We start from the raw sequence: 19157 nt of genomic DNA on the forward strand, positions 1-19157 counted from the left end.
TGTGTGCGTGTGTTCGCCCATACCTTTGTAACCCAAAGCCATACCCCTGCAATTCGCCCCACGCATCTACAAATCCATTGCAACAAGTGGAGTGTGTCAGACGCAAGAAGGAATGGGTAGTGAGGTGCGGGAACTGTTGATCGCCTATAAATAGAGAAGAGGAATTGAGCAAAGGGCAAGCAATCAGAGAGAGTTTAAAGAGAAAGAGCTTGGCCAAGAAGAATGGCAGCAAGCTTCGACCGCAAGCTTGGCCGATAGCAGAGAGATAGAGAGAGAGAGATCGTGAAGGAGAAGTTGGGAGCTCGAGACCAAAGCTAGCCACGAGGAAGGCCAAAGCAGGCCGCAACAACTTGCGGCAGCCATGGCCACAAGCTTCTAGCAGTTGGGTGAAGCTGGGGCAACCCAAGAAGGCCGATGGCGGCCCTGTTAGTGGCCGAAAAGGCCGGTGACGGCGGACGAAGGCCGAGAAACGGCCAGAAGCGGCAAAGCCGCGACCATGGTAGCCATGGCCGCGAGCTTGTGACCAGACGCGAAGTAGGGGGGCGGCCGCGGGTGTGTGCAGCTTGGAAGCCGGTGGAGAACCGGGTGGAGGTCGGCGAAGGGCGAGGTGGCGGTGACCGCAGGCGCTGGTATGAGGGACGTTGCAAGTCGCGCGAAGGAAGAAGAAGGGATGAAGGAGAAGGGAAGAAAAAAAGAAAAAAGAAAAAGAAAAGAAAAGAAAGAAAAAGAAGAAAAAAATAGGAAAAGGTTTCGGAAAAATTCCAAAAAATAGGGACTAATATTCTGGAGATTTTGGGCAAGAAAAATTGTCCGGGCACGCTTTTCGGGAATATGGCACACATACTGAGGAAGCCGGAGAGGCTAAGTCAAGGTGAGTAAAATTCCCTAAAAAATTTTAGAAATTCAAGAATATTATTTTATGAATTGTCGTAGTGAAATATTCGATAAAATATTTTAGAAATATTTAGTTTGGATTTATTGAGAAAAATTAGGAAGAAAGAGAAAGAAAATGCCAGAAATTATGGAAAAATATGTTTTAATGTTTATTTAAATAATTATGGTGATTAGGGTGCTTTGAGGCTTAAGTTGAAGAGACTTGTGCAAATTTTGGAGCTGGCACACAAATCGAGGTGATGCACGAATTTCGAGGTAGCCCGATAAGCTTGAGAAAGTAAGTGGTACTTTCCAATTAAAGTTAGTTTTATGGAAAATGTTTGGTTGTAAGTGATTTATGTTTAAGAAACCCGATTCTCAGGAATGTTTTCATCATATTGACATGCCCTGATATATATCCATCACGTAGACTGCTGACTGCTACGCTACCCTGCACATTTATTTATCAAAACTACAACCAAATTCATCTAACGTCAATCCTCTTATTAAAGCAGGTGTAGGGCGATTATACTCGCCAGTGTGCGAGTGTGCGTGTAGTACAATTTTAAATTTATATTTCGGTGAGTCCGAGTCGATTCACAGGGAGATTATTTATGGATGAAAATGAAGATCACACGATATTTGATTTTAGGAGGTAATTAAGATGATCTAAAGACAATAATTAAAGCTAAACTAATACTGAATTTAAGTAGCTTGGGTCAAGATAATTTCAGTGTCAAAACCAATTAATTCCCAATTTGATAGAAAAGATCAGCAATATTCATCTGAATTAAGTTTTACAGCTCTGTTAGTAAATTTAGTTCAAGATAATGGTAATTCTTGTTTAAGCAATATCCATACATGGCATGGAAATTCTAAGTTAAGCAATTACCATAAATTGAACTATATTCCATAGACAGAATTTATAGATATAGATTAATCATTTAGGCTTGGGTATGAAAACATTTCCAGATCTAGCAATCTCCATACGTGGCATGAAAATTCTAAGTTAGGCTTATGCTCCAATCCAAACTTAAAGATACACTATACGCACACTGCTCAAATTGAATCAGATTAATATTACATATTTTAAGCGCAGCTTTCTTTGGGAATCATTGGCGTTGGACACTGTCCTTGCCTTAACCCAAGAATGGATTTAGCTACTCATCTTCATTTTAAAATAAATTGGCAGGAATTTAAATAACGGGAATTAAAAGACAGTATTTAAAAGACTATTTTTTAACCGACCATATAGGCGGTATGTAATTGAAAGACAATAATTGAAAGACTATTTTGAACCGACCATATAGGCGGTATGTAATTGAAAGACAATAATTGAAAGACTATTTTGAACCGACCATATAGGCGGTATATAATAAAAAGACAATATGAATAACATAATACAACTATATGGAAACAAAGGTTAAAGATTTAAGAGAAAAATTCTAAGAACAAAACTATATAGAAACTAAAGTTGAAAATTTAAGAGAGAAATCTAAAGATCACAATTATACTTTCATTATAAGAAAATCCAATCCTTACAAATGCACCCTAAGTGCTCTATTTATAGGCTAGAAAATGTAATGGAAACTATTCAATTATATAATTTAATAATACAAAATATCTAATTAATGATGTAAGAGATGATGTAATTCCAACTCATGATGTAAGCGATGATGTCACTCCAACCCATGATGTAAGCGATGATGTCACTCCAACCCATGATGTAAGCGATGATGTCATCAATTTGTGAGACTTGGGCTTTTCATATTTTTGGGCTTGGGCCTTGCTTGTGTTGGGCTTGGGCTTGAACCTTCCTTGTGTTGGGCTTGGGCTTGGGCCTTCCTTGTGTTGGGCTTGGGCTTGGGCCTTACTTGTGTTGGGCTTGGGCCTGGGCTTTCCATATTTTTTATATTATTATATTATTATATATATTATATTTATTTTTTTTATATTTTATATATTTTATATATATTTTTATATTAATATTTTAAACATGCACAAAATCACAAAATGCATAATAATATTCAATTTAAACTATTTTAAGATCAAAATAAGGGTGAAATTATAACAAAATTTTTACAAAATTGATCACTAATCAACTGCATACATGACATGACTATGAAATGCATAAATACACATTGATATCATTGATCACGCGCATTTGTGGTCGTAGGGAGTACGAATTGGCACCGTTACTTTACCAAGGGTGCACCCATACACCCCAGCTTTGAAAGAGGTGGCCGCAAAAATAGTAGGTAGCATGAGGGGTGCAGTTGATACCTACGAAGAAAGACATTGCATACACACATGACATAGCATTATGTACTCTTACTTAGATGATTCATCATCTAATTTGGGCTTTGCCCCTGGAATATTCAAATGTTCCAGATGAAGATTATAGCAGATACAAGGATAAATAAGGCATGAAATGGCACTTATCATAGTGCATGAAGAATGAAATGTATGTTTCATAGCCCCTGTATTTAAGTTATACTACTTTAGATTTTGAACGTTTTGAGAAATGTTGAAGATGTAAGAATTATTTATGATTAATGTTAAGATATCAGATTTCGATCCTTGCTTCTGCATTTGATGTGTATGGCGATTCTCTTTTGAGATAAAATGTATGGAAATTCTGGGACGAATTCGAGGAATGATTTGGTTTAGTTTTAAGTTTGAAGAAAAAAAAATTATTGTCCTGGAATTGTCCCAAGTCATAACACGCCTGAGAAAGCGGGGCGTTACACCTATACACCTCTAACCTTGGGTTCTATTCCCACTAGACTCGCTCTCAACCACTGTTTTACCTTTTCCTAGAATGACACGAGAGTACAATAAGATGAGCCACGAGACTCAGTAAGTATATTTATAAAGCATGAAAATATAAAATCAAAGACATGAATAATCAAGATAGAGTAAACAATAACTTTATGAAAAGATATCAGTATAACACAACTCATAAGTTTTCCATTTACGCCAATTTCCCATGCTATGATTATTATACATATCATATAGTCATTTCCATGCTTATGCACATGCACTAATAGTAAGGAATTTTTCACATAATTTCCATGTCTCCCAAAACCAATATGTCTATGCATGAATATATATATATATATGCATCATGAAAATACATCAACAAGAAATAATAATTTGAGCATCGCCTACCGAGTTGAGGGCCACCTCACCTGCATCAGGTGCTCATAGGATATCCTTTTCTCACCTACGAACATAGCCGCCGCGCAAAATAATAGGTGCGCAATATAATAATCGTGCATCACACATATATATCTCAATTTCATGTCAATCCTCAATGATTAAGAAAAATTTTACACCATGCTTATTATGCATAATTACATAAATTAAGGTGTGAGCTATCTCATGATCACATAGTAAATTTTAATACATTTATTTACTCATACTTAAAAAAATGTCCAACCAATATTTACAGTATATTTTATCCCAACAACAATCGCAAGGAACCAAATTTTAAACATGCAAGAAACACCAAATCTTGTAAGACTCTAGACCTTAATTAATAAATGTGGTATTCCTTAAGAAATATAGGGTGATACAAAATCTTATCGAGACTTTTGAATAAAATACTTCAAGTATTTAAGAAGAATGATCAAGGGTAAACATCACCTCAATTATAGAAAGAATAGCCAACATAAAAGGATTTAATTAGGCAAAATTTTAGAAAATTTTCAGATTTTGAAGTCTGACTTCAAGGGCCTATTTCAGTCTCATATCTCAATCAAATATCATGAATCATATATCAAATCGAAGCCTCAGATCTCTAGTTTCTAAAACAACATCCAGATCATTGGAAATAACCACAATGAGTTATTTCCCAACAACCAAAGCAAGGGAGATTACGCAGTACAAGAATTTTTCAGATTCGAGTAGATATTTCACAGGGCACTTACAGGCTCAATACTTGGCCAAAAAATCCAAGTAATATATAAAAAAAAAGCTCAATAAGTCTAGTTTACATCACAATAAATGGACCTTGATTTGGAAAAAAAACACAGAAGGTTATAGGTCAAATACCAGAGCAATGACAAATTACACGAAAACAAAATTTTCAAATTTGAGTAAATATTTCACAGGGCACTTACAGGCTCAATACTTGGCCAAAAATTCTAAGTAAAATATCAAAACGAAACTCAATAAGTCTAGTTTACATCAGAGCAAACAGATCTTCATTTTCATGTAAACACAGAAAGTTATAGGCCAAATACCGTAGTAATAACAGATTATATGAAAATAGAATTTTCAGATTCGAGTAGATAATTCACATGGCACTTACAGGCTCAATACTTGGCCAAAAAATCCAAGTAATATATCAAAACGAATCTCAAGAAGTCTAGTTTATAACTGAATAAACGAATCTTGATTTGGATATAAAAACATAAAGTTACAGCCTTAAATGTACAACATGCGCAAGTTGGCCAAAAATTTAATAATTTCAAAATGAAGAACGTGAAAGGAATGGAACTTGCCTTAAATGGAAAAATCGAATTTAGAGAAGAAGAAGCCTAATAAACGCTGCAAAGACACACCCCTTGAAGTTCCAAATTAGCAAAATTAAAAAAAAAAAAAAAAAGAGAGAGAAGAAGATAGGAAGTTGGAGAAGGAGAAGAAGAAGAAGAAGAAATAATAACGGGAGAAAGAGAGAGAGAGAAGGGAACAAGAAAGTGAGGAAAGTAAGGAACGAAATGGGGAAATGTCTGCCACCCCAAACCCATTTATGTTTTCTCAATTTTGCTCCTCCCACTTGCACACACATATATTTTCATACTCTTTTATGTCATTTGCCACTCATTTAATTTTCCGTTTAAGTTTAAATTTAAATTATCTTTTTGTAAATGAGCTCAAACTCAAACCCATTCATCATTCACATATAATTTAATCCTAACTCATTTAATTAGGCTCAACATCTCACAAAGTTTAAAAGGCTTATTTTCAACTTGGTCCAACACTTAAGCCCAAAAGTTTTATTTTTCACTTAGTCCAACCCTCTTTATTTAAAATCAACTATGGACTCAATCTATACATAATTAGACCCGATCCATTAAAAATTGTTTCATTTAAATTCTAACTACCATTTGCTATGGGTTTTCTCTCATTGGCCCAAATCTAGCTTTATTAAACCCTCAACCCATTTTATTTAATTTTAAAATAATGTCATTATATATATATACCCAAAATGAAATAAATATCAATAATGGCATAGACCTAATAACGGGTCGTTATATTTGAACTCATAACCTATGTAAAATAATATCAATTTAAAATTAATTATTATATCATTATACGCAAACTCGTCCTCATATAAATATTATATAAGAAAATCTAAAAAAAACTAAAAAATTAAATGTTAAATATATTTTTTAACTTAGACATATATTGCATGGGGTCATTTCCCTAGTACATATATATACATACATATACATACAGCTACATTTTGGAAAATATTTTGTATGCCAAATAATAAAAATATTATTTTATTATTACATTCAAATCAAATATTAGAAAATAAGATAAAATATTTAAAAAAAAATTTATAAAATATTTTATAGCAAATATTATTAGGTTAATTGAAATCCATTCAGACACGAGGAATGACATAAAAGAGATAAATAATGGTAATTTTATATGTTAACTGAATATGGGTTTGATATTATGTGCTTAAAGTTATTAAAGATGAAGGTCCAATTTCTTACAGGAGAGAGAGAGAGAGAGAGAGGGTTGCACGTTTATGAATTCTAAAAGGGGTCCAACATTGTTAGGACTATTACATGGTTTTAACATTTTATGTGGTCATAGTCCAAATAACACTGACAATGGCTAAATGAAATTTAAGCCCAACCTGAAATTGGGCTAACATAATTAGATAAATTGGGTGACCTATTTGATTTGTGGGTCTAAGGATTCTTATGGATTATCCCAATAATTTATGGATGAAATTTTTGAGATGATTCCAGAATGAATGTGTGCCAAATGATTAATCAAAGATTAATGATAAATAAATCGAATTAAGGCAATAAATTAGTTTTCAAGACAATTAGGCTGCATTCTCTTTTATTTTTTAATTTTTAATTTTGAATTCATTTTCAATTTTATATTTTAAATATTTATTTTGAAATTTTTGAAAATGTATTATTTTTGTCATTCTGAAAAACTGTTTTTTAAAACAGAAAACTAGAAAACACATTTACTTTGAAATTTTGAAAAAAAAAAATTATTTTATAATATTTTATTTAATGAATTTGATTATTAAATAATAAAATTAATTCTTTTTAATGAAATTCTACTATTAAAATAAAATAATAAATTTAATTAATGAATTGGTGACATCTAATAATTTATATTAAATATTATTATACATAATATGTGTAATACATTTAATAATATATTATATGTTATCCTATATTTTTAATTATAATATAAATATATTATATTTTTAAATTTTTAAATAAATATATAATTTTATTTTCAAAATTTAAGAATAAATTTTTCTTTTTCTTTTTTTCCTTCTTTTCTTTTTTCTCCTTTTCTTCTTCTATTCTCTGGTACCCAGCATCTTCTCTATCGCTGGCGACCACAACTGGCTGGAGATTCACACGATCAGAACCTACCATTAGAAACGTCAAGCAAATGGGGTTAACATACACAAAAATATGCCAGATTTAATGGTTAAATTTTTATAGATCTAATTTTTAATTTTCAGTCAAAACTAAAAAAACGCATTGTCAGTCGCCACCAACCACCGTAGCTGGTGGTTTTCGACAATCAGAGGCCTCTTTCACGTCACCAGTAGCTGGTGGGCATTAGGTTGTGGGTCTTCTTCTTCACTGTTGCGATGTTGTCAGTAAGAGGATCAAGGTCATCGCCATGGTCGATGATGCATCGTCGGCAGCCAAAGGCTCTAAGACGATGACGTGTCATCTCCAACTGGGACCTCTCGACCATCTCCGCCATGTTCAACAGACCATGGCCTTATACATCGCCATGGTCGTCAGTCTTTATTGCTTTGCCATGGTCAATCATGGTGATAGCAGTGGTAGGCACGGTCGACAGTTGAGTCTTGAGAAGAAATGGAATAGAGGATAAATGAGATAGAAAGACGAGAGATCTGTGTGTGAGATTGGAGGGGAGTGTTTTCAGTATTTTGGTGTTTTAAAGCGTATTTTGATTGAAAATACCCAAAACAACAAATGTTGTTTTGGCTTTTCTTTATAAAAAAAAATTTCTTGTTTTCAAAAATACATATTTGAAAATAATAAACTAAACGTGTTTTCAATATTTTGAAAAATTGAAAATTCAAAACGAACTGAAAACAGTCAAGAGAACACAACCTTAATTTTTAATGCCCCACTAGTTTTATATATCAAATAATTTTAAATTATATCTAATAATTTTTATATATCTAATAATATATTTGTATAAACTATATATTAATATAAATATTATTGTACATGAAAAATTGAAAAAAAAAAAAAAACTAAAAAAATGAAAACTTCCACTATACCTATGATTCCCCAATCATGAGTAGAACAATGCTAATTGGTTTAGCTTTTGATTGGGAAAGCATCTTAGGATTTTGATGATCTAGAACTCAAAAAGAGAGAAAAAGAGATAGAGATAATGAATGATGAGGAAATGACAATGTGAGGTGATTTGCGACTACACTAACTAATTAACAACATCAAAAAAGAGACAATTGCGATGGTGACAAGCGATCGATGGTTGGTGGTTGGCAAATAATTAAGACCTAATGACTAACAAATAGTGGAAAGGAAGACAAATAGACCTAGATTAAAATTTCTAGATTTATTTGAGGATATATTTATTTTTTCTTGGTTAACATCAACTTTTTATGCATAATACTTGAGCTTTAAAAATCAAAGTTAGCCCCTTATAGTTTTTTATAGTATAACTATTAAGTGTACCTAATAAATTTTTATATGTAATATTTTATTTTTAAATAAACATATGAATAACATATGTCATTTTTCTAGTTGTTTATTTTGACTTCTTATTTTAAAATTATGCATTTAATTGTCTTACTAGGTCTACATATTATATAGTGACATATAATATTGTTATCAAATGTAAAACGCATTGTCATCTATATAATTAGATAAATGATATTTTTCTTCTATTTTATGCCCTTAGTTAGCTATTTATTAATTGAAGTATATAATTATAAGAATAGTTATTAATTATTAACATAATAAAAGTAGTTAACTATTACTATTTTAAAATTTAATATTTAAAATTCTTTTTATTCTTAGACTATAAGATCATTCTTACATATTCTCTATCATTGAAGCAATCTAGAAAAATTATATATATAAAAGATCATTTTTTTCAAAAAAATAATAATAATCAAGGAAATAATAATTTTTTTATTAAAATAATTACCTTTATGATGTGAAAAATAACGATTATTAGTTTATTATAAAATAAAAAAACCCTTAATATAGAGTTTAAAGACGGAGTATTTTTAGTCTCTAAAGTCAAAGGCGAAAGTTTTTCCATCTCTGGAATTAGAAATGAAACAATTTTTTCTGTCAATATATCTTAGAGATAGAATTTTCCTTCTCTAAAATAGAGAGGAAAAATTTTCCATCTCTGAAATCACAAACAGAACGATTCCATCTCTAGATAGGGAGAAAATTTCAGAGATGGAAAGTTTTTTTCTGACATCAAAGACATAAATTTTCCCTCTCAAAATCCCTATCTAGTGTAAAAAAAAAAATTAGAGATAGAAAAAATTATCTCTGATTCCATCTCTGACACAAAAACGAATATCTTCTATCTCTAAATCAATTTTTAAAAGTTTTTTTTTATCAATTCATCTCTAAATCCATCTCTATTAGAGAAGAAAAAAATTCTATTTATAAAATCATTTTTTGCTTTTTGTAGTGAGATTCGGCCAAAGAAAAAGAGTTGACATTGATGAAATTTGTTATCCCATTGTGAAGATGTTATTTATTCGTGTTATGATTAGGCTAGAAGCTAGCCTTGATTTAGAGATTGAATAGATGGGTGTTAAACTATTTTTCTTCATGATGACTTAGAGAAAAAGATATATATGGAGTAGTTAGATGGTTTCAAGATTAGAGAAAAAGAGGATTATGTTTGCATAACGAAGAAAAATCTGTATAGCTTGAAACAAATACCTAAATAGTGGTACAAGAAGTTTGAATTAGCAAGGCTACAAGAAAACTACTTCTGACCATTGTGTTTTTATACAAAAATTATCTGATAATGACTTAATCATTCTTTTGCTCTATGTGGATAATATGTTGATTATTAGCATAAATGTTTCTAGGATTAACAATTAGGAAAAGCCATTAAGTCTTTTGCTATGGAAGACTTAAGACTAGCAAAGAAGATCCTTAGTATGTAGATCGTCGGAATATAAATGCTAAGTTGTGGTTGTCACAAGAGAAGTATAATAAGAAAGTAATCCATAAGTACAATATGGAAAAGGATAAGGTTGTTAGCTCTCCTCTTACTAATCAATTTAAATTGAGCACTAGACAAAATCCTTTTACAAAGAAAGAGAAGGCCAAGATGGACATAGTTCCATATGCTTGAATTGTTGGTAGTTTAATGTATTCTATGGTATTGTTGGTCATTTTCTTTCAAATTTGGGTAAAGAACATTAGGCTGTAGTTAATAGGAATTTTATGTATCTTCAAGATACTACCAATGTATGTCTATACTTTGGTAATGATGCACCTATATTGGTTGGTTATATAGGTGCAAACATGGCTAGTGATGTTGATTTTAGGAAATCTATTCCAGGGTGCTCGATCACTTTTGCAATGGGAGCTATGTCATGATAGTCTAAATTGCTAAAATGTATTGTGTTTTCTACCATTGAAATAGAGTTTATTGCAGTAACAAAAGCTTGTAAAAAGTTGTTACAGATGAAGAAATTTGTTCGGGAATTTAGCTTCAAGCAAAACAAGTATGAACTCCTTTGTGATAATCAAAGTAGTATTCACCTTGATAAAAATTCTATTTTTTTCTCTCAATTCAAATATATTGATAAAAGGTATTCAAATATATAATGACAATGGAAGAAGTTTGAGTTTTGTATCTAGGATGGCTACTTCCCCATATGAGCGTCAGTGGGAGAATTGAGAATTGTTAAGTGGGGTCCCGTCCATTGGGCCCACTTGAATTAAAATATATATATATATATATTAATATAAAGGTGTTGTGTGTGTGCAATGGGGTAATTAGAAAAAGAAGAGGCAAATTGAGATTGGGGCTGAGGGAGTGGAATGGCACGGAGAAAGAAAAACAAAAAGGAACTTGATTTTGCAAACTTCTAGTCAAGTGGTGATTTCAGTTCTGATTTTGATGAAATTTTTAGTATGTGTTGTGTTGGCCGAGTTCTATAAGGTGAACGATTTGGGTATTTTCATTTCGGCTCTTTTGGGCATTTTCATATATATATCCTGTTTTGGTTAGATTTCTTAATTTTTCTTAGGTGTGAAGAATTTAATTCTTGAAATTTAATTGTTGGGATAGGCTTCTCTAGTTGAGATAAGGAAAAATTTGTGCATGTCGCCCATTATTTTGATAGTAATTTTTACTTGCCGTACCAGAGTAATTTTATAAGTAAAAATATCTGATGCTAATTATATGTTTACTTAAGAATTCTTAGTTTATTGGTTTGTCTGCGCTTTTCTCAATAAAGGAATTAAAAAATTAAGAAAAATGCTATTTGTACAAATTGTTTGACAAATAGATTGACACGCAAAATGTAATTACGAAAATACCCCTCATCAATCACTCCTCAAATTGAATATCAGCCCAAAATTTCATCTTTTTCCTCACCTACTCTTTCTCTTTCTCTTTTTACATTGCATCTCTTCTACCTTTGACGTGCATCTCCTCCACCTCCGGTCGTTCATGAGTCTTCCACCTCCGACATATGTTGCCTCCATCTCCGACATGCGTCTCCTTCACCTCCAGCCGTTCGTTGGTCCTCCACTAGTAATAGCCTCAGTCCTTCAGTATCTCCTTTGCCAACAGTGGTCGTGCGTGTCTGATGAATTTGATTTCTTATTCTTTTATCGAAAAAATTAAAATGATCACCAATGCTAAGTTAGAAAGTCCACTGTCTACCCCCATAAATTCAAAAAAAAATGAGAAATTTCAAGCATTTCAATCTTTGTGCAAATCCAGTAACATAGAAACCAAAAGAGAAATTATAACATCCCGTCTTTCCGGGGTGATACGTAACGTAAGATTTCGGGGATATTTTTTTTTCAATCAGCAAAAACTCAACACAAAATCGATTCCCGAAAATCCTGTTACATCTTCTTAACTATGAACCATCAATAAACTAAGACAACTACATCATCTCAAATGCGGAAGTTAGATTGAAATCTCAATAAATCATAACCAAACCCACTTTTTTTATAACATAAAATCAAACTAACATTTTACATGACGTCCTCAAAATAAACAACATAATATAAAACATCCACTAATCGCCGTCATTCCTTGGCAATTCTCTTTCCCTTTCGCACCGCTGCCTTCACTTGGAACATTTAAATATTCCAGGGATAAAGTTCATATTAGATGATGAATCATCTAAGTGAGAGTTCAAAAACACATTTTTCATTAATGAATACAAGATATGAAATAAATCAATACACTCGGTAAGCCCTAGCTCAAGAGAATCCCAAGTGCTTAACCCTACCACGGGAAAAGAGCAATCTCTCTAAAAGTTATGCCACCATACTGACACATTGATACAACGAGATTCTAACTTAACAGGTGCAAGCCAACGCATCTCTCCAACATCTCGGGAACAATTGTTACCAACTCCCAGCTCAGAAGGGTCACATCAACGCAGAAACCCGGCTCACCACATTTATGTCGGAGATTACATTCCCACTTTAAGCATCTAAGAACCACCACACAATCCCAACTCCAAAATTTCACATAGACTACCTAGTTATCCTAGTGCAACTTCACTGACCAAATGGCCTGACACGGAAGCCAAGCCGACTATCCCGGCACATTCATTAGCATAAGATACCTCTATTATTCCATCACGCCCTTGGAGAAATATGGCTACACTATCCAGACAACATCCTAGGCTGACATCTCACATGAACAACACAATATGGACCACCTAGTCATCATAATGCAACTTCCTTAACCAAACGGCCCAACACGAAAACCAAGGCGGCTATCCCAGCATGCACATCAGCATAAGATACTCCTATTATTCCGTCACACCCTTGGAGAATTATGGTTACCAAGGTTGTTAAAATCGGGATTTTAAGTGGGATCGACAAAGGGTCCATAAAATCGGATCGTAAAATCGAATCGTAAAATCGTAAGATTTTAGAGATAATTAAAAATACCCTTTAATTTTTGTAAATATATGTTTATAATAATATAATTTTGTAGAAAATGAATTAATATTATTTAATAACTTGATTATTCCTTATTATAATTCAAAAAATGATACTTCCCAAATATAGCTCAAAAACTAGCAGGTTGGTATAGGCAATTTAGAGGCAAAATATAAGTAATTTAGAGGTAAAATATAGTTTAAAATTTTTTAGAGGATGCTTTCAATGTCTTCCATTAGATTTAGATTGGAATTTTTTCTTGATTTAACATTGATTAAATCAAGTAATATCTCAATTTGGGGTTGGGTGGTCCATTAATTAATTACTTGTTTGTCTTGATTTACTTATGCAATTAATGTTAAATCAAGTAAAAATTATAATTTAAATCAAGTACATTGGAACTTATGCAATTAATGTTAGATGCTATGTGACATTGGAATTTATGTAATCAATGTTAAATCAAGTTCCAATTTAGAGGCAAAATATAACAATTCATTGCATAAGTTCCAATGTCAGATGCTATGTGACATTGAGACGTTGGAAGCATCTTCTAAATTACAACTTAAATCAATAGAGGTCTTTGAATCGTAAAATCGTTTGGGGATTTCTGAAGCGTAAAATCGTAAAATCGTACATGTAAAATCGAGATTTTATAAGATTTTATCCCAAATTGGATTTTACATGGGATTTGAATCGTTTGGGAGTCTTCGAATCGTAAAATCGTAAAATCGTATGCGTAAAATCGAGATTTTAACAACAATGATGGTTACACTATCCAGACAACATCTTAGGCTGACATTACATACGAACACACAAAACGCAAAACAATGCCACATTTCACAATTCAATGCATCATGTAAACAACATTTTATAAAATGCAATGCACAAGTTCAAAACGTTTAGGGACGAACCTCCCTCATAAAACCAACCGTCATCGGTTACCGTTTGCAGGCAATAAAACTATTTTGCATAAAACCACAACACATTTAGGTAACACAAATACCAATTTTTAGGGTAGAAACACCCACAGTAAATAAGTTTGGGAGAAAACCACTCACAAGTCAAAATCAAGTTTTTCGATAGAACACTCACCTTGAACGAAACTCAGAACACCTCAAATTTTGTGCCCAACCTCGACTTTTGTGCAACTTCTCAAGTATTTTGACCAAACCACCTCCTTACACGCCCTCACGCGCTGCCCAAGTGCTCTGCATGTGTGATGCCTCTCATATGCTTTAAAAGCCCTCTATCCACTAAACCCAAAATACTCTCGTCTAGCACGAATTTATCACAACTTTGAATGAGAGAATCTTTTGCCATGAACTCCTTATTTATAGATTTTAGAAACTTAGCCACCAAGAAATACATATTCTGCAATAATTTCAAATCTTCCAAAATCTTTTTCAATCATTTCAAATCTTTTATGATCTTCTAAGATATTCTGTAATCATTCTAAATCTTCTAAAATTTTATATAATCATTTCTAAATTTTCTAAGATTTTCTACAATCATTCTAAATCTTTTAAGATTTTCTGTAATCATTTCAAATCTTCTAAGATTTTATACAATCATTGTTATCCGAATCAAATCTTATTCAAATCAAATCTTTATCCAATCAAATCTTATTAAATCTTATCCTTAAAGTCATCACGAGGCTTCATCTTATCTCTAACATTATCATGAGACTCCATCCTTATCTCTAAAGTCATTACGAGGTTTTTCCTGAATCTCCCAAATGCCTATAGTAAAAAGGTTTGAAGAAATACACTTTGGTCCGAACTTTTGGATAATTGCACTTAGACCCTTTTCAACATGGTCCCCGGGCTAATTTTTAATTGTATTTTAGTCCTTGAATAATGGATTAATTATGCTAATACCCTTAATTTTTAGATAAATTACACTTTTACCCGAACCTCAAAAATTATAATTTTGCCCTTGGCTCAGAAATTAAACTTTTATCTCCAAACATCCACAATCCCTTAAATATCCTATTTCCTCAAGTATCTGAATCTAAAAATTTCGAGTATTACATCCCTTACGATCATTCGATTTTCCAAGTTAAAATTAGTCGTACCGAGAAATTATCTCTGTTCCGATTTCTTTAAGTGTCATAAATCATGTCTCAAGACACTTGTCAATGACATACCTTTTTCCTTAGATATTTATGTTCTAGCATACTCCATTCCATCGATTCGACAATTATTTAACTAAATTCTCAAAGTGATTTTCAATTCCTTAGAACTTACTTGACATTTTGCAATATGGGGTATTACAGAAACTATCTCCCTCACCCAAATTACCATTAAAGAAACTCAAAAAGTATAGAACAATATGGGGTATTACAGAAACTATCTCCCTCACCCAAATTACCATTAAAGAAACTCAAAAAGTATAGAATACTTCCGTATTATATTGTCAAACACAAATGAAATATTTACATTTCAAAAAAATCTCTAAAAAATCAAACCAAGCCAGATCGAAGAACAAAATAACTCATTAACAAGAAAGAAAAATTTTAGACTAAACATGAGTATCAATCAAATTCAATACTGTCATTAGCCAACAGCAAATTTGGCAAAGCCTCTCTCAGATTTCCTTCTGTTCTCATCGTTGATCGCATCCGCCACCATCGATAAGAGTTACTTCAATTCCTCAATCCCAATAGGCCATCAGTTCTTTTTTCAGCCAAGTTTGCAGACATACTTCCCCCCTGATGAAGTCTGATGAAGACTTACTCCCATGAAGTTCAATCGAACTTCATCCCCATGGAGACACTTCCCCAATGAAGCTTAATCGAATTTCATTGGAGATGTCATGAGATCGAATGAAGTTTGATCTCGAACTTCATCCATGTATGAAGCCCAATGATGAAGTTCTCCGATCCACGGCTAAGAAGTGCTCAGAAATGTCAACGACAGTAGCGAGTAGGGACAATTGTAGGTGCGACTGGCAGTTTTGGTCGACGGTGTGAGCTAGGGTATGGGTAGGGGCAATGACAGTGCGAGCTGGGGTGTTGGTAGGGGCGAGTATAGTAGCAAGTTTTTCAAAATTGGAGGTGCCGTGAAAATTGGAGGTGCCGTGAAAGTGGTGGAAGTGATTTGAGAGACGAGTATTTTTGTTTTTTTACCATGTGTAAAGTTGTGTATAAATATATATCTACGTGTAGCATTGCCCAACAATTAAAAGGGGTGGCAAGGAAGAGTAAGTCAATTTTATTTTGTGCAATTTACTCCAAAATTATTGGATCGTGTATTTTATCCATCAAAATTATCAATATAATTTATAATTATTGAAATAAACATCTTAATAAAATTTTTACATTAAAATGACATAACTGTAATGTTTTCATAAATATTAATTTACCTTAAATAAATTTTTAGTTTTTAGCAAAATTTTGGTATTGCCTTGGAAGAATGACCATCGAGAGAGAGAGAGAGAGAGAGAGAGAGAGAGAGAACATAAGAAGATGAAGAAACTGGTATCTCAGTGTTCTACTCAACAGAAACTGTATAAAAAAGAGGAATAAGAAGAGATGTGCATATCTCATTGCCGTGAGTTTCCTGCTTGCTTCTGTTACGTTCTCTTCCTACTCATTGAAGCTGTATTCCCATCGAACAGCTCTTCAATCAACGTCTCAACATCTTCCGGTTGGTACTTTATATACTTGTCCGCTCCCGCCCTTCCGCCGTCCAAATACTGCCTGAACCTCCCCAAGAAACTCCGGTAGGCCGGAATCACCACCGCCGCTATCGACGCCCTCAGCTCCGACCTTAGCTGCTCGTCCCCAACCACCCACGTCCTCTGCGTCTTGTGGATCTCGTCGATCAGAGCGCCGAAGTTTTTGAACCTCTCCTTCAGAGCTGGCTTGTTGACTTTCCCGTTCACCTGCAAGCCTTCGTGGCTCAGGCAGCCGAGAACTCTGCCCCACGTCTCTCTCTGGTAATTCTTGTGGTAGTGCCTGACCACCGTTGATCGGATCCGGTACCACGTGTGGCCGACCAGCTGGAGGATCTCGCCGCCGGAGCCTTTTATTTTCTGGAGAATGTACCGGCCGTTGTTCATCAGGAAGATGTAGCGAAGCGACGGATCCTTGTAGAGCTTCGACTTGGCGACAAGGTTGGAGTCCAGGAGCTCCATCACGGTAGTCAACTGGAAGGCGAACGCCGATAACTTGTGTTCCGGAGACTCCACCTGGTTTGGGCGGTCGGATTTGGCGAGCGAGACCGATCGGAGCAGGATCTGGTTTTCGTGGAAGATTTGCTCGAGCGTGTCTTTGAACTCGCAGGCGTATTTTAGATAGTTCATGACGTAGCGCGTCAACGGGTGGATTGCACCGCCGGGTACGGGGATCTTGGCGGCGTCGCATTTGATCGAGTTCTCCAGATCGCAGAATATGTACACGGCTGTCTCGGCGATCCGGTTCACGGCGTCGGAGATCTCCAGCGACAATTCGCCAGCGGAATTGTCCACCACCGAGCACGATTCGACGACGGCAGGGGCCACATCGCGGAGGACCTCGTACATGTCGAGGTATTTGAAGAGCTTCTCTGCCGATCGTTTCGTCAATGCGATGGCGTCGGCAAAGTTTATGAACTTCCGTAACACGGATTGAGCGAGGCTGTGGAAGAGGCGTTGGGAGATGGATGGATCGACGGTGAAGATTGAGTCGCAGAGCTTGCGTTCGCGGGGGAAGAGCACGGCGGCACAGTGCTTCACAGCTTGGATCCACGTCTCCGCCGCGGCCTCGAAACCATCGCGATACATTCTCTGCACGTCCTCGATGCTTTTCGCTTCGAATTCCATACTCTTCAAGGCTTCGTCGAATGCATTTCGCCGGACAATGCTGTAAACTTGGCAGCACTCATTCTCGTACCCGGCCGAAATCATCACCGTTGCGATTCCAGCCATTTTCGTCACCACCTCCGGCAAGAACTCCGGAAAGTGCTCTTGATCCTTCAAGTCTGATATTGATTCATCTTCCTGCGACACGGAGGCGGAGCGATGCGAGTCTTCTCCGTCCCGTTGGTTTGTGTCCAGAACATTCGGATTCAGATTATGGTCCGGATTGCAGTTAGAATCCTCTAGAATATCACGGAGCTCCTCCTCCAGGAACACCATCGCGTGGTGCAAGGTCATGGTCGTCCGATTCAGCACCAGCGCCGTGGCGTGACCCGCTGGAAGATTGCCAAAAGCATTAGCCAGCTTCGATATCCGACTCACGGCTTCAAGAAAACACGAATCCTCCTCCGGCGACATGCCAAACCTGGCCTCAGAGCTCTCGGAGCAATACTTGGCAATCCTGTAGTCCACAATCTTGGACAACGTGTCAACGGCATCAGGAATTTCCAACGTCGACGAACAATTATCGGCAATAAACGGATCAATTTCCCGAAAGATTTCGTCAATATTTTCATCTCCAACCTCCTCGACATTTTCTATCCAGGCAATGTCGTCGTCATCGAATCTGTCGTGAGTGGTAGATAAATCAGAGGCGCTGCGACTGGAAGAGACGTCGCTCTTTCGGCGTGTTTGGCGTCCAATAAAGCTGCCGAATCTCTCAGGATGGTGAATCCTGTCCATGATCCTTTGGGTCTTGGATTGGGAATGTAGGATTAGGTGCTGGAAATCGAAAAGCGAGAATGAAGGATAGTTATACATTGGAGGGAGTTTTAATTTGTTTTGGGATTGGAATTGGATTTTTTGTCTTTCTTTTTCTTTTTTCTCTTCATTGAGAGAGAGAGAGAGAGAGAGAGAGAGAACAACAGGGGGTGGTGGTGGACTGCACGAATGGGGAAAGCGAGAGAGAGAAAGAGGAGAGAATTGAGGGTTTCATTTCTGTTATATTTTGCCGGGTATTGTGTTCTTGTTGGACGGTGG

The 19157-nt window shown here is 35.0% G+C and overlaps 1 protein-coding gene across 1 annotated transcript; it reads right to left on the reverse strand.

Annotated features, from left to right (window-relative positions):
• Positions 1–16853: 16853 nt before the first annotated feature.
• Positions 16854–18895, reverse strand: LOC127810410 (exocyst complex component EXO70B1-like). Its single transcript, XM_052349890.1, has one exon. It carries the CDS (start codon positions 18858–18860, stop codon positions 16854–16856), a length of 2007 nt encoding a protein of 668 aa, XP_052205850.1. The 5' UTR covers positions 18861–18895.
• Between the last annotated feature and the right edge of the window lie 262 nt (positions 18896–19157).

Source organism: Diospyros lotus, chromosome 9 (assembly GCF_014633365.1).
Source record: "Diospyros lotus cultivar Yz01 chromosome 9, ASM1463336v1, whole genome shotgun sequence".
Taxonomy (NCBI): domain Eukaryota; kingdom Viridiplantae; phylum Streptophyta; class Magnoliopsida; order Ericales; family Ebenaceae; genus Diospyros; species Diospyros lotus.